General features: G+C 44.9%; 1 protein-coding gene across 1 annotated transcript; it reads right to left on the reverse strand.

Annotated features, from left to right (window-relative positions):
* Positions 1 to 2,322: 2,322 nt before the first annotated feature.
* Positions 2,323 to 9,883, reverse strand: LOC121917701 (paralemmin-1-like; the record flags this gene model as incomplete). The annotated part of the gene is made up of 6 exons (XM_042443825.1): positions 2,323 to 2,390; positions 3,728 to 3,790; positions 6,016 to 6,037; positions 6,959 to 7,076; positions 7,793 to 7,923; positions 9,803 to 9,883. Coding segments are annotated over 6 exons (483 nt in total), but the record flags the coding sequence as incomplete, so codon positions are not given.
* Between the last annotated feature and the right edge of the window lie 2,603 nt (positions 9,884 to 12,486).

A 12,486-nucleotide genomic window follows, 5' to 3' on the forward strand; every position in this document is an offset into this window, starting at 1 on the left:
TTATTAGTTTGCTGAGGCACCAGAGCTCTCTGGCAGAGAAGGCTCAATATCTCAGGACACTACAGTTCCCAGAATTCCATAGCACTAAGCCAGGACAGTTAAACTGGAGTTAAACCAGATTATCTCCCCAGTGTGGATGCAACCTAAGAGAAGGCAACTGCTACAAAGGGAAGGAGAGATGTAGATGGAATAGATGAGGAGAATGACAAGAGGATAGATGTAGATGTGGATGAAATGGATGGGGGCTCTGACAGGGAGGACCTTTTGTATTTGGCTGCCAGGGATGGGAAACTAGAAGGGAGGAAGAAAGGTGCAGCTGTCATTCCCGTGAAAGTGGAGCCAGGCTCCCTTCTTCACCCCGGAAGTGCAAAGGTTCAGGATGCCTTCAGGGCCCCACTGAGCATGTGCAAGGGTCCCAATTCGAATCGTTGATTCCCCCATGGTATGCACCGGTGTGGAAATACAATGTGCACTCACTCTGCTTTGCCTGAATCCGCATCACGTGACTTCCTTGGATTCGATTCCCCCTCGATTCGGAAGGGCAACGGATGGGCAACCAGGTGTGATAAAAGTCACGTTATAACGTCAATTCGCATCGTTTGACCCGCACTCACCCCTGATCTTAGCTCCAATAACTTCAGTGTGATAAACGCCTAAGGCTGCATCCGCACTGCAGAAACAGCGCAGATTGACCCCGCTTTAACTGCCACGGCTCCGTGCTGTGGAATTCTGGGATCTGTAGTTTGGTGAGCTATTTAGCCACCTCTGTCAGTGAGCCCTGGGGCCCAAACAAATTACAAATCCCAGGATTCCATAGCCCTGATGGAGTCTCAAGTTGCAGCATCAGTTAATGGCCAGGGAGTTAATCAGCGGTATAGTCCATGTGTATGTTTACTTGGAAGTAAGACCCACTAATATCTATGGGACTTCCTCCCTAGTAAGTGTGCTTCATTTGGGGATCTATTTTTACTTCATTGACTAACAGCCCTGTTGTAGCTGTACAAACGCCCACACGCTGCAACGCACACATCCATCAAAGGGGAGCAGATTCACAGTGCCATGCTCCGCACGGCCTCAAAGCCTGAGGCCTGGAAAGGAATCGAGCCGAACAGTTCCTACAAAGGGTTTGGAGCATGTCGCTGCTGCTGTCCCCCGTTGTGGCTAATGCTTAACCCCAGCTGGTCCAAATGAGTGACCCGGGGCATTTGCAAGGCTGAGTTGTCCAGAGCACAATCTGCCTTATGACCTTGGGAGTCAGGGGGGGGGGGGGGGGATAGGAAAAATACGCCTTGGCGTTTCAGCCTCTGCAAGGACTGGATTTTGCAGTTGCAAAAATGCAATCTTCGACAACGGTCTTGCAACCAAGTCGGAAAAGGGGTGAGATGACTCAAAGGTGGCTTAAGATACCAAAGAAGAAGGTGTAAGAAACAACAGCTGGCATTTGCAGGAATGGATTTGTAACCAGAGTTGTGAATCTAACTAATCCATATTCATTAAGACAGCGTGGTCTTCCTGTAAGATTATATAAAGTCACCCCCAGCCCATCTTAACAGCCAGCAGTTGGATCAGGCCGGAAAGAATGGCAAAAAATATTTGCCGCACCACATGCTTACACCTAAATAAGTCCCCTCTCTTGGCCCGACTCTCCAAATGCACTTTAAGAGCCAGTCATTACATCGCATTGTGTAAGTAAATAAAAATTGGGCAAAAGAGATCTTTTTCGGCTGGCAATTAGGATGCAAAGAGGAGTATGTTTCCAAACCCTGGTTCCCGCCAGGGAGCAAGGCTGAGACAATCCGAAGCAGGAGCCCTGCTGCAAATCCTGGGCGGCATCCGCACTGCCGAAATAATAGAGTTGGGCACCGCTCGGATTTGTAGTCTGTGGCAGCACCAGAGCTCTCCAGAAGAGAAGGCTTAAAACTACAAATCCTAGAATTCACTGAGGATGCAGAAATAATGCAGTGAAATAATGTAATCCCTGTAAATTTCAGGGTAACCTATCTACCTGCAATATGGTCCTCCTTTTTTCCACCTGCCTTACCAAGCATCATCTTTTCAAAGGAATCATGTCATGATATCCCCAAAGTATGACAGAGCCTCCATATTTGGTCATTTTTCGCTTCTTGGAAGAGTTCCGGCTTGACTTGCTCTCAGTCCTATTTATCTGTCTTTCTGCCCGTCCACGGTATTCGTTGAACTCTGCTTTCTTCACTGTTCAGCTCTCGAATCCGTACATGGTAATGGGGAATACAATGGTTTGGACAATTCTAACATCAGTATTCAATAATATACCTTCACACTTCAGGATCTTGTCTAGTTCTTTCATGGCTGCCCTTCCGAGTCCTCGTCTTCTTCTGTTTCTTTACCGCAGTCTCCATTCTGGTTTAAGACTGAGCCAAGAGATGGCAAATCTTTATTTCAGTCTCTTTTTTAAACCACTTTGAAGCCATCGTAAATCATCTGTGCTCATTATTTTTGTTTTCTTAATGTTCCGCTGTAACCTTGCCTTTGTACTTTCTTCCTTGACTTTCTGAAATAGTCGTTCCAATCCTCTGCGACTTTTTGCTAGTAGCACAGTGTCATCTGCATGCCTTAAATTACCTTATCGGTAATCCTGACCAATAAGCCAGTAAATCAGTTCTTGAATTCCATTCATTCCATGGGTCTTGTCTTGTTAGAACTACAAATAGGATTCAGGCTGCCGTGAACCACCATATTTTGTTAACATGCCTTTTTCAGACCTAAGTTGCAGTCCAGAATTTGGACACATTACCTTTTTTTAAAACTACAACTCTCAGATTTTCTCCAATCAATGTGGGTATTGGCTGAGAAATTGTAGCTCAAATATGTGATGTGTCAAAGTGTAAATTAGAAGTCATTACACGTGGCAGTTTAAAGTTTCCGCATAGTTTTGCAATTGAAATATAAGAAATATAAGAATGAAGAATTGAAGAAGATTTTGAAATGAGAATAATGGAATACACATCTATATCATTCCAAATTTCCTAGTTTGCCTCCAGAAGTTGGAATCAATCCCCTGAGTAAATCACACCGTCTTAAATTTTCAGTTAGATTTTGCAATTAGTCTAAAATAACAAATGGATCCATCTGAAGCACCAGTTTGGTCTGCGAAATTGAAACTAAACAATGCAAACCTATTAATTTGAAAGTCCAAATAAAATCCTGCCATGAGCACTGCTTACTTTCTTTAAAAATAAAAGATGTCCAAAGTGGCTTAGGATGCACTGCAGAAATGAAGCACTTGGACACCACTTTAAGTGCCATTGATCCATCCCATTGAATCTTTGGATTTGTAGTTTGGCAATTTCTGTTCAGGCAGAACAGAAAACAGATAGCAGAGCCATGTTCCATTACCAATCGTGTTCTAGCATCATTGAATGAATTATTCACATCTGTTCAAACTATGCAAAGTTTGGATGTGAGCGTCAGCTGGCAGGTGGCGAGGCAGAAGGGAAACAGCCGCCTTTTCCAAGTGCAAGGCAGGGGAGACTTCGAACTCAGCACCCCACAAGCCCCTCTCCTATCCTTTGGGATCCCCAGAGCGATTTGCAGGTGTTGGGGAAAGGTATCCCCAAGGTAGTTAGTCCCTTGGCAAAGAAAAAGAAAAATGCAGGCGAAGCAGCATGCGGTTATGGGCAGGACAGGGCTGGCCCAGGACGATGGGACTTGTAGTTCCCAAGCAAGGGGGAAATGAAATCCAACCTACCGGCTTTCATCATCCCGCCGCTGTCCACTGCTTTCATGGGGCTGTTGGAGACCTTGCTCTCTACTTCAGAAGGAGAAAAAGACATTGAGAGAACAGGGGAGATTAAATGCTTTGAAGCATCAGAGCTTGGTACCATGTAGGCTTCCAGTGTGGGAACTCCAGATAATCCTGAACTACAACTCCCAGCCAGTTGGCATCACCCGGTGCAGTCACTCATGGTGCCACCACCCCTATTAACTTCCTCCCGTTCCACACCATACACAATCCTTTGTCATGTTTTTTATACTCACGTTACTCCTGAAATTTTAATTCCCCTAGACAATCACACTGTTGTACACACCGCCTTTAAATGCATTTCCATGTGCACAGCTTCAAGGGGTTAAAGTAAAAAAATTGGAAAAAACTGTCTTTAATTTTTTAAAGAACTTAGGAAATTATTTTTTTTAATTTAACATTTAAAAATTTTCAAATTAATTTAACAATTAAAAATTAATTATTAAAAAAACCTGGGGCTTCCTTCTCTCACTGAGACTTGTTTCACTCACTCCATCTCTTCCATTGAGCTCCAGCATTTTAAACAGACACAGGTGAATACCACCACCCATTTCTGACAAAATGTAAATGCAAAAGTTCATCTAGCAGTGCAGCAGCGTGCTACAATTTGCAAGGATTAATTGGGTTTTGTGCTTCCAGGGAGTCTATGGATTTACTTAAGGCCGGTACAGATGGCCCTAAAGGGGCAGCTTGACACCACCATTTTGATCACTGGATTGGGGCCCAAAAAGAAGCAGCAAAATGCCACTCCTTTTTGAGGTGGAAAAAGGACAGCTTTTCTGCCATGGCACTGGCTTTTTGGCACTCCTGTGGTGTGCAGCATATAAAAGCTGTGCCACTGGCACACTGCAACATTGGCCACCTTCTAGTTGGGCAGGTGGCGTGACGCCAACTTGGGGCGGTGTTGGGACATGTGTCATCTAAACGCCATGCCCCCACGCCACCCCCAAGCCGGCATACTGTGCCAGTCTGCTTTGCCCCTTAGTTAACATCCAGTTGTTAGCCCCAGGGCTCACTCTCTGCTCTGCTCTGCATCCACTTTCTGGCTAGAAGCAAAGAGGCTAGATTGCAGGCACCCAATCAGATCTCCATAAATAGATGGGGAACATCAATCCTTTCATTTTGCCTTAAGATTTCTTTTTAAATTTCTAAATATCAACATGTGTTCTCTCTTGTATGTGGTTGAATGCCAAGCTCTGAACCACTGTGGTTCATACTTCATGCATTAACACCTAATGGCATCACCAGGAGCTGTCTGAAGGTCTCAAGTTTTGGCCCAGAAACCTCAGGGCCTGGGATGGTCCTGAACTGGCAACCCTGACCAGCATTCCTTATCCTTGAAAGTGCTGGGGAGAGCAGATGGAGGCTGTACTCCAACAAGATGCAGAGCGCCAAAGTTTTATTTATTTATGGGATCTATATCCCGCCTTTTCCCCACAATGGGATGCAAGGCAGCTTTGGCAACATAAAGAGGGGAAGAAATGACGGCCACCATGTTTGTGCCAACATGATCCCCAGTACTGTAAAATCCAATTGCTTGCTACAACTGGACCACTGTCGCTATTAATTTATATAGCGCCTTCAGGGTACATGATATACAATGTACACTGATCCACAAGAGCAGATCCCATTGAATCAGTTGCTGTCCAGCACCCTGTATGGCTCAGTGGAGCACAAAGATAAACTTTGATTCTTCAGGCATTTTGGACTTCAGCTCCTAGAATTTCTGGACATTGGCTATGAGAGCTGGGGCTCCTGGGAACTGAAGTGCAAAATACCCGTAGAAGCAAAGTTTGGGCACCTCTGGCTGTAGCGCATTAGATCCTTATGGCTACAGCTGGTCACTCACTGCCCCACATCCAGGACTTACCATAGAACCACAGCCACCTTGAGCTTGGCGGAGAGCCCAGGGAGATTGGAGGAATGCCTGGCTATGTTCCTGTAGCCAGACACAAAGTGAGTAAATCACCAGCAGAAGTCTTCTGGAGCTGCTGGGGTGGCTGTTTTGCATTTGGCTACTGGGACATAGCCAGGGACTTCTACAATCTCCCTCTAATCCACCCCCAAATGGCCGTGGGTAGTTAGGTCCCATTGTCCACCTGGCTTCTTACTCCATAAGCACCTGGTTGTGTCAACCTTGGGCACATTGTGGTTTGTTCCTATTGGTTTAGCATTTGTTGTGTGGCATTGTTTTGCTTTGAAAGGGAGATTAGATCCAGGGATGGTGCACTTACCTTTGGCTGAGCCCACAGCAGTCTGTGGAAAGACAGAACGTGCATGCATTAGCAAATGTGCCCACAAGAGCAGAAAATACAAAGTTCACCCTGTTCTGTGGGCACACAGTCAGGCAGCAGTCCCCTGAACCCTCTTGTAAAGACCCACACGTGTGTGTGTGTGTGTGTGTGTATACAGCAGGGTGGAACTCTCTGGAGTGGTAACACACAATACCCCAGCGTTCTCGCTTCATATACACAAGCACTTGCTGGACAAAATTCTGCTAGGTCATATGCACATGCAAATCGCACAAGTCACAGGAGGCCAACATGTCATTATTACACAGTAATACACATTCTGCTGACAGCAGCAGAAGCAGAGCTGTGCAGACGGCATGTTTAGCTGCGCCTTGTCTTTGCAAATTGTGCACTGAGGTTGTGCATCCAAACTTCCCATTGCAGTTGTGTATCCTCTGTTTTGCACTGGGATTCCACATTGTGGTGGTGGTGCATCATCCCATTTCCATTGCGGCCGGGTATCGTGTACTGGGCTTTGCACAAAGGCACCCCACTCGTGTTGCCATTCTGCATGGGAGTTGCGCTGCTGTGGCATTTGTTTGCATGCAGGTATTTATGCTACACAAACTGCGGAATGAATGCAGTTTGATACCGCTTTAACTTCCATGGTGCCATCCTATGGAATACTGGGATCTGTAGTTTCTTGTGGCAGCAGGCAGAGAAGGCTAAAGATCTCACCAAACTACAAATCCCAGGGTTGCACAGCATTGAGCCATGGCAGTTAATGCAGTGTCAAACTGCATTATTTCTGCAATGCAGATGCAACCTAAGAGGATATTGGCTTGAGGCCTGTGTGGATTCCTATCCTTGGCCAGGACTCCCTTTTCCACATAACGACCCTGCAAGGTTGACCACAGAGCAAGAGAGAGGTTGGGGAGAGGCTGACCTTTGGTGTGAGCTGCAGTTTCTCTTCCTTGGCTGACTCTCGGGTCTCCTCGGCCATGTTCTCTTTGGTGGATGAGGCTGAAATGCCATTTTCCAGTAGCTCCAGTTCCTTCTCTAACCTGGAATAAGAAGAAGAGGTTGGTTGGGTGTTTGTCACTGTTTCATGGGAAAGGAAGCAATAGGTGATTTAAATCTCCATAATACAGAATCAGCATCTACAGCTGATCAGATCTCAGGGCCTGTCCTGCGCCAGAGTTGTCTGCATCATGTTACCGGAGAAGCATCCTTTCTTTAGAGCAGTGGTTCTCAACCTTTCTAATGCCACAACCCTTTAATACAGTTTCTCACAGTGTGGTGATCCCAACCATGAAATTATTTTCATCTCAGTTCCTAAGACCATCGGAAATACAGTATGTGTTTCCATGACACAAAATGTCTGAATGCCATACCCTAAAACGCTTTCACAACAAGAAAAATGGAGTTTCCCCTTCCCAGTTGTTGTCATTGTTGCTATCATCATTATTATCACTGTTATTCTTGTCATCATTATTAATTTATTTATATCCCACTTTTCTTCCAAAATTGGGACTCAAAGCGGCTTACAGTTGAAAAGAACCATACAATTAAAAACATACCCAAGTGAACATGAAAATAGGATTTAAAAGAAATATCAGTGGAAATAGAAATATCTCCCATCTGGCATCAGTGAGCTCTGCTGGCTGGGGGATTCTGAGTCTTGTAGTCCAATTTGCACATGTCAATGAGACTGGGTGCCATTGTGGAGTGTGTAATATGAAACACACAACTGTCATGAGCCTTGCACACTGAGCATTACCTTTGGATGCTCTCTTCCAGCTCCTTCGCCTTCAGATCATCCTCCTCCATCTGTTTCTTCATGGCTTTCCCCTCCTCTGCTGTGGACGATGGGGCTCCTTCCAGCAACCATCTCTCCCTCAAAGCCTTGGACTTGGAGCCAATGTGAAGGGAAGGAAAAAAAGACTAAATGGTTACTTTCGGCTTCAGTCTAGGTAAGATGTACCCTATGGCATTTTATAGATGAAAAATGAGGTGTACGTAGCCCAACTTTAAACATTGTACAACTGTAAAATGGGCACGGAAATGAAAGTGCAAGAGACACCAACAAGCAGACAAGCAGCACACTTGCATAGGCAACACTTTCATATATTGTTCTCTATCTGTAAATACAAATATTTTATTTTTTTGTGGGCTATGTGGTCATGTTCTAGAAGAGTTTATTCCTGACATTTCGCCAACATCTGTGACTTTGGCATCTTCAGAGAATGCTGGCATGGAAGAGAGTTGGGTATATATACTCTTGATCAATTTCCTCTCAACCAACAGTGTGTGTGTGTACGTACGTGTACACACACACACACACACACACACACACTGCACTTTCTTCAATGCCAGCATTCTCTGAAGATGCCAGCTGGCGAAATGTCAGGAATAAACTCTTCTAGAACATGGCCACAGAGCCCGAAAAACCCACAAAAAAGTATGGATGCCGGCCACGAAAGCCTGCAACATCACATATATTTCTGTTTTGCATAGTTTTCCCAAGGTGGAAAAAGTGCTCATTTTCTTCTCAGTTTGCGCAGGTTCTCAATCCACGCAAATTGCAAAGCATGCCGCTTTCCCCATGCAATAAGCAGAGGTCTCATAACATTGTGGGAACTTTTGGAGCTCTATTCCTTTTCTTCCCGCAAAAGATCCCAAGCGTTCAGAAACTCCAAATTCTAATGGTGGGAAATGGTGGAATTTCATTTCATCCTTTGCTGGGAAGAAATCTTAAAGTTTAGACTAAAACCTGGCACAGACTCAAAACCCCACTGAGTTGGGAGTCACCAGCTTCTCCTGGAAATGCCACTCCTCCCCAGTTTGGGAGCCAAATCCTTCATTCTATCTGTGGCAGAGGCCATCATCATCATCATCATCATCATCATCATCATCATCATCATCATTTTTATTTATATCCCACTTTCCCCCCAAAATTGGAATACAAAGCAGTTTACAAGTTAAAAAAACAATCCAGTTAAAACACACACAAAAGTGGGCGTGAAAAGAGAATATAAAATACTAAAATAGATTATCGCAAATCCGATGCAATGGCCCTGAATTGGCTCTTGCTTTAAGCTATTATCCAAAACAAAAGGATGTAATGCAGGACAGTTGGAGACAGTAAAAGAAAAACATACTATAGGTTATGGTTTGATCGATGGGTACCACGAGGGATAGAGAAACGCAGGTCAGATGCATGAATTGCCATCCAGCAAGAGTGAAGGGGTATATATGTTTAAATTCATATGTAACCCATAAAATGTAATTTGTACTTTTCTTTGTTCAAAGTACTATAAAAGCTTGGTTCACTTTGGCATCTGAGCTCCAGAAATTTGGAAGTATTTCCGTCTGGAGACGCTGCAGCTAAATAAACTCTGTTTTCCTTTCCAGTCGGGCTGCTGGTTCTCCCTGGTTCTGGTTTTAAATTAAATTCTCAAAGAACTATATTATACCAGAACTACATTGCAGAAACACCATTAAATTCCTCCAAAAAACATCTCCAGAGATAGTCATATAGCAAATCTCATCATCCCTTGGCCAACAGAGGGAATGAATGGGAAAGGATGAGGAGAGCTGCAATTTGAATGCATCTGGAGGGCTGCAAATGGTTCTTATCTCGGAAGAATCATTTACAGCCCTCCAGATACATTTGAACTGCAGCTCTCCTCATCCTTTTCCATCGCCTCTGTTGGCCAAGGGATGATGGAAGCTGCAGTCTAAGCCGAGCGAGAGAAAAAGCTGCCCCACAGCCAGCTTTGTCTCATACCTTTAAGTGTTGCAACTGCCGCCGGTCGTCTTCTAACTGCCGCCGCTTGTTCTCCATCTCAGTTTGGCGCTTCCTTTTCTCCTGAAACCCCAAAGGAAAAGAAAAAAGGGAAATGTTAGAGGTGGGAATGAGACCCCTAAGCTCCATGGGATGATGGATCTGCTCCGACCACTAGTCTGAATTTTAAGGCTTTGATGACGCTGGACCTATCATGGTGGGAATAGGCGCAAGCACCTTGGAGAGCTCAAATTTCAGAGTAAAAACCAGACTGGATTTATTGCCCCACCAACCTGGAAGGCACCAGCTTCCCCTCTTGCTTGAAGCTGAGTCAAATAAAGATCTCAGGGAGTGAGATTTGAGTTTTGCAAATCCGGAGCTACAGTGCAGAAACGCAACAAAACTCTCCCAAAAAACATATCCAGGGGTGGCCCTGTGGGCCATATAGGAAAGCACAGCATCACCCAAAAACCACAAAACAGGGAAACCTTGATTGCATCAACCAAAAGGCACCAAATCCATGTTGCAAGCTTTTGAAGCTCTGCTGCCTTCTTCATCAGGCAAAAGTGTTAAAAATGATAAAGGAGAAAGACAGAAAGACAAAGAAAGAAAGAAAGAAAGAAAGAAAGAAAGAAAGAAAGAAAGAAAATATTGTGAGCCCTAGCCCTGCATTTGGTTGTGGTTGTTGTCCTCAGTTCAGATGGTATGGAAAGGTCTTCATGCAAGTGAATTGTGAAATGTCTGAAATGACTTAAAGGCTCACAACAACAACAACAACAACAACAACAAGATTCCCCAAAAGACAAAGAAAAAAAGCACAAAACGGAAAGTTGCATGACTTTAAAGTTGTTGTTGGAGACGTTGTTGCTGCTGTTGTTCAACATGTTGCTGTTGTTGAAGGCACACAACAAAACAACAGCAAGATTCCCGAAAAGAAAAAGTATTTTAAAAAAGCCCAAAATGGAATGCGGCACAACTTTAAAGTTGCGCGCTTTGGCTGTTGTTGACATCCAAAATCCTCAAAACAGCAATGACTTTAGTGGGCCAACCAAAAAGGCACAAAATACGAGTTGCAAGCTTCCGAAGCTCCACCGGCTTCTTCATGAGGCAAAGGTGTTTAAAAAGCAAACCGGAGGGGGGAAATAGGACAAAGTTAGGCCTGTATATTGTCATAGAACTTCATCACACATTTTTTCCTTCCGTATGATTTTTAACACCTTTGCCTGATAAAGAAGCCAGTGGCGCTTCGAAAGCTTGCATTGTGGATTTTGTACATTTTTGTTGGTCCCTGTTTTGTGGATTTTGAATGATACAATAGACATGTGGTTTCTTTTCCTCTGAAGACGATTATAATGTCCTTCCAGGCTGGTGCCTTCCAGGTTGGTGGGGCAAAAGGTAATCCAGCTCTAATGTTTGGATTTGAAGTCTCCTTGGACCCACTGACTAAATAGCGAGAAAGTGATTTCTCCCATGTTGCAGTCTGCCTTCTTTGACACTTCCTTTGCACACACATACACAAACACACACACACACAGTTTCACCATGGAATTTTAATTGAATTTGGGTGGATGGAAGTTCTGGCCCTTTCTCCCTCTTTCGCTCAAAGGGAAGACAGACAATGGCGCCTCTTGTTTGTGATACATTCCTGCCCTCATTTCGAAAAGAGGAATCAAACACCAAGCCGGCCAGGGCTTGCCCAGCAGAGTGACCAAGTTTTGCTCCGAAGGGCAAGCAATGAAGGGAGCCTTGTGCGAAACCATTGCTGTGCTGAAGGAATCAAGGGATCCTAGAACCTTAAGAGCTGGAAGGGCTCCCTCAGAGGTCATTCAGTCTAACCCTCTGCTCAGTGCAAGATCTCAGTGGTGATTCCCAGAGTTTTTTGTGGGTTTTTTGGGGGGTTATGAGGCTGTGTTCTAGAAGAGTTTATTCCCGACGTTTCACCAGCATCTTCAGGGAGTCCCAAACTTTGGTCCTCCGGATGTTTGGGACTTCAGCTCCTGGAATTCCTGCACAAGCTGGTTGGCGCTTCTGGGAGTTGAAGTTCAAAACACCTGGAGGACCTAAGTTTGGGAACCACTAAACTGGTGAGTCTCCAAATTCTGGTCCTTCGGGTGTTTTGGACTCCAGCTCCCAGGAGCCTCAGCCATTTTGGTCAGTGATCTGAGTTTCTGGAAACTGAAGTCCAAAACACCTGGAAGGCCAGAGTTTGGGAATCATTGCGCTAAACAGAGGAGACGCACCACCGGCTCTCAGGGCATTGGTTCCACGGCAAAACCACTGCTCCATTTCTCCGAATGTTTGTTGTTCTTCTTGTACTTGTTGCCTTCAAGCCATTATGGCAGGGTTTCCTTGGCAAGATTTGTTCAGAAGAGGCTTGCCCTTGCCTCTCCCTTAGGCTGAGAGATTGTGACTTCTCAAGGTCTCCCAGTGGCTTTCATGGCTGAGCAGGAAATCAAACCCAGAGTCGCAGGCCAATGCTCAAACCACTACGTCATGCTGGCTATGTTCCCAAACCCAAAGGTGCATCAAAACTGAAGAAATGATGCAGTTTGAGGACACTTTAAGTGCTGTGAGCTCCATCTTGTGGAATCCTGGGATTGGTAGTTTTACATGGTCTTGAGCCTTCTCTGCCAAAACATGCTGAAGCCTCACCAAACTACAAATCTCAGGATTCTGTAGGATGGAGC

This window comes from Sceloporus undulatus, unplaced genomic scaffold (assembly GCF_019175285.1).
Source record: "Sceloporus undulatus isolate JIND9_A2432 ecotype Alabama unplaced genomic scaffold, SceUnd_v1.1 scaffold_232, whole genome shotgun sequence".
Lineage (NCBI taxonomy): Eukaryota > Metazoa > Chordata > Lepidosauria > Squamata > Phrynosomatidae > Sceloporus > Sceloporus undulatus.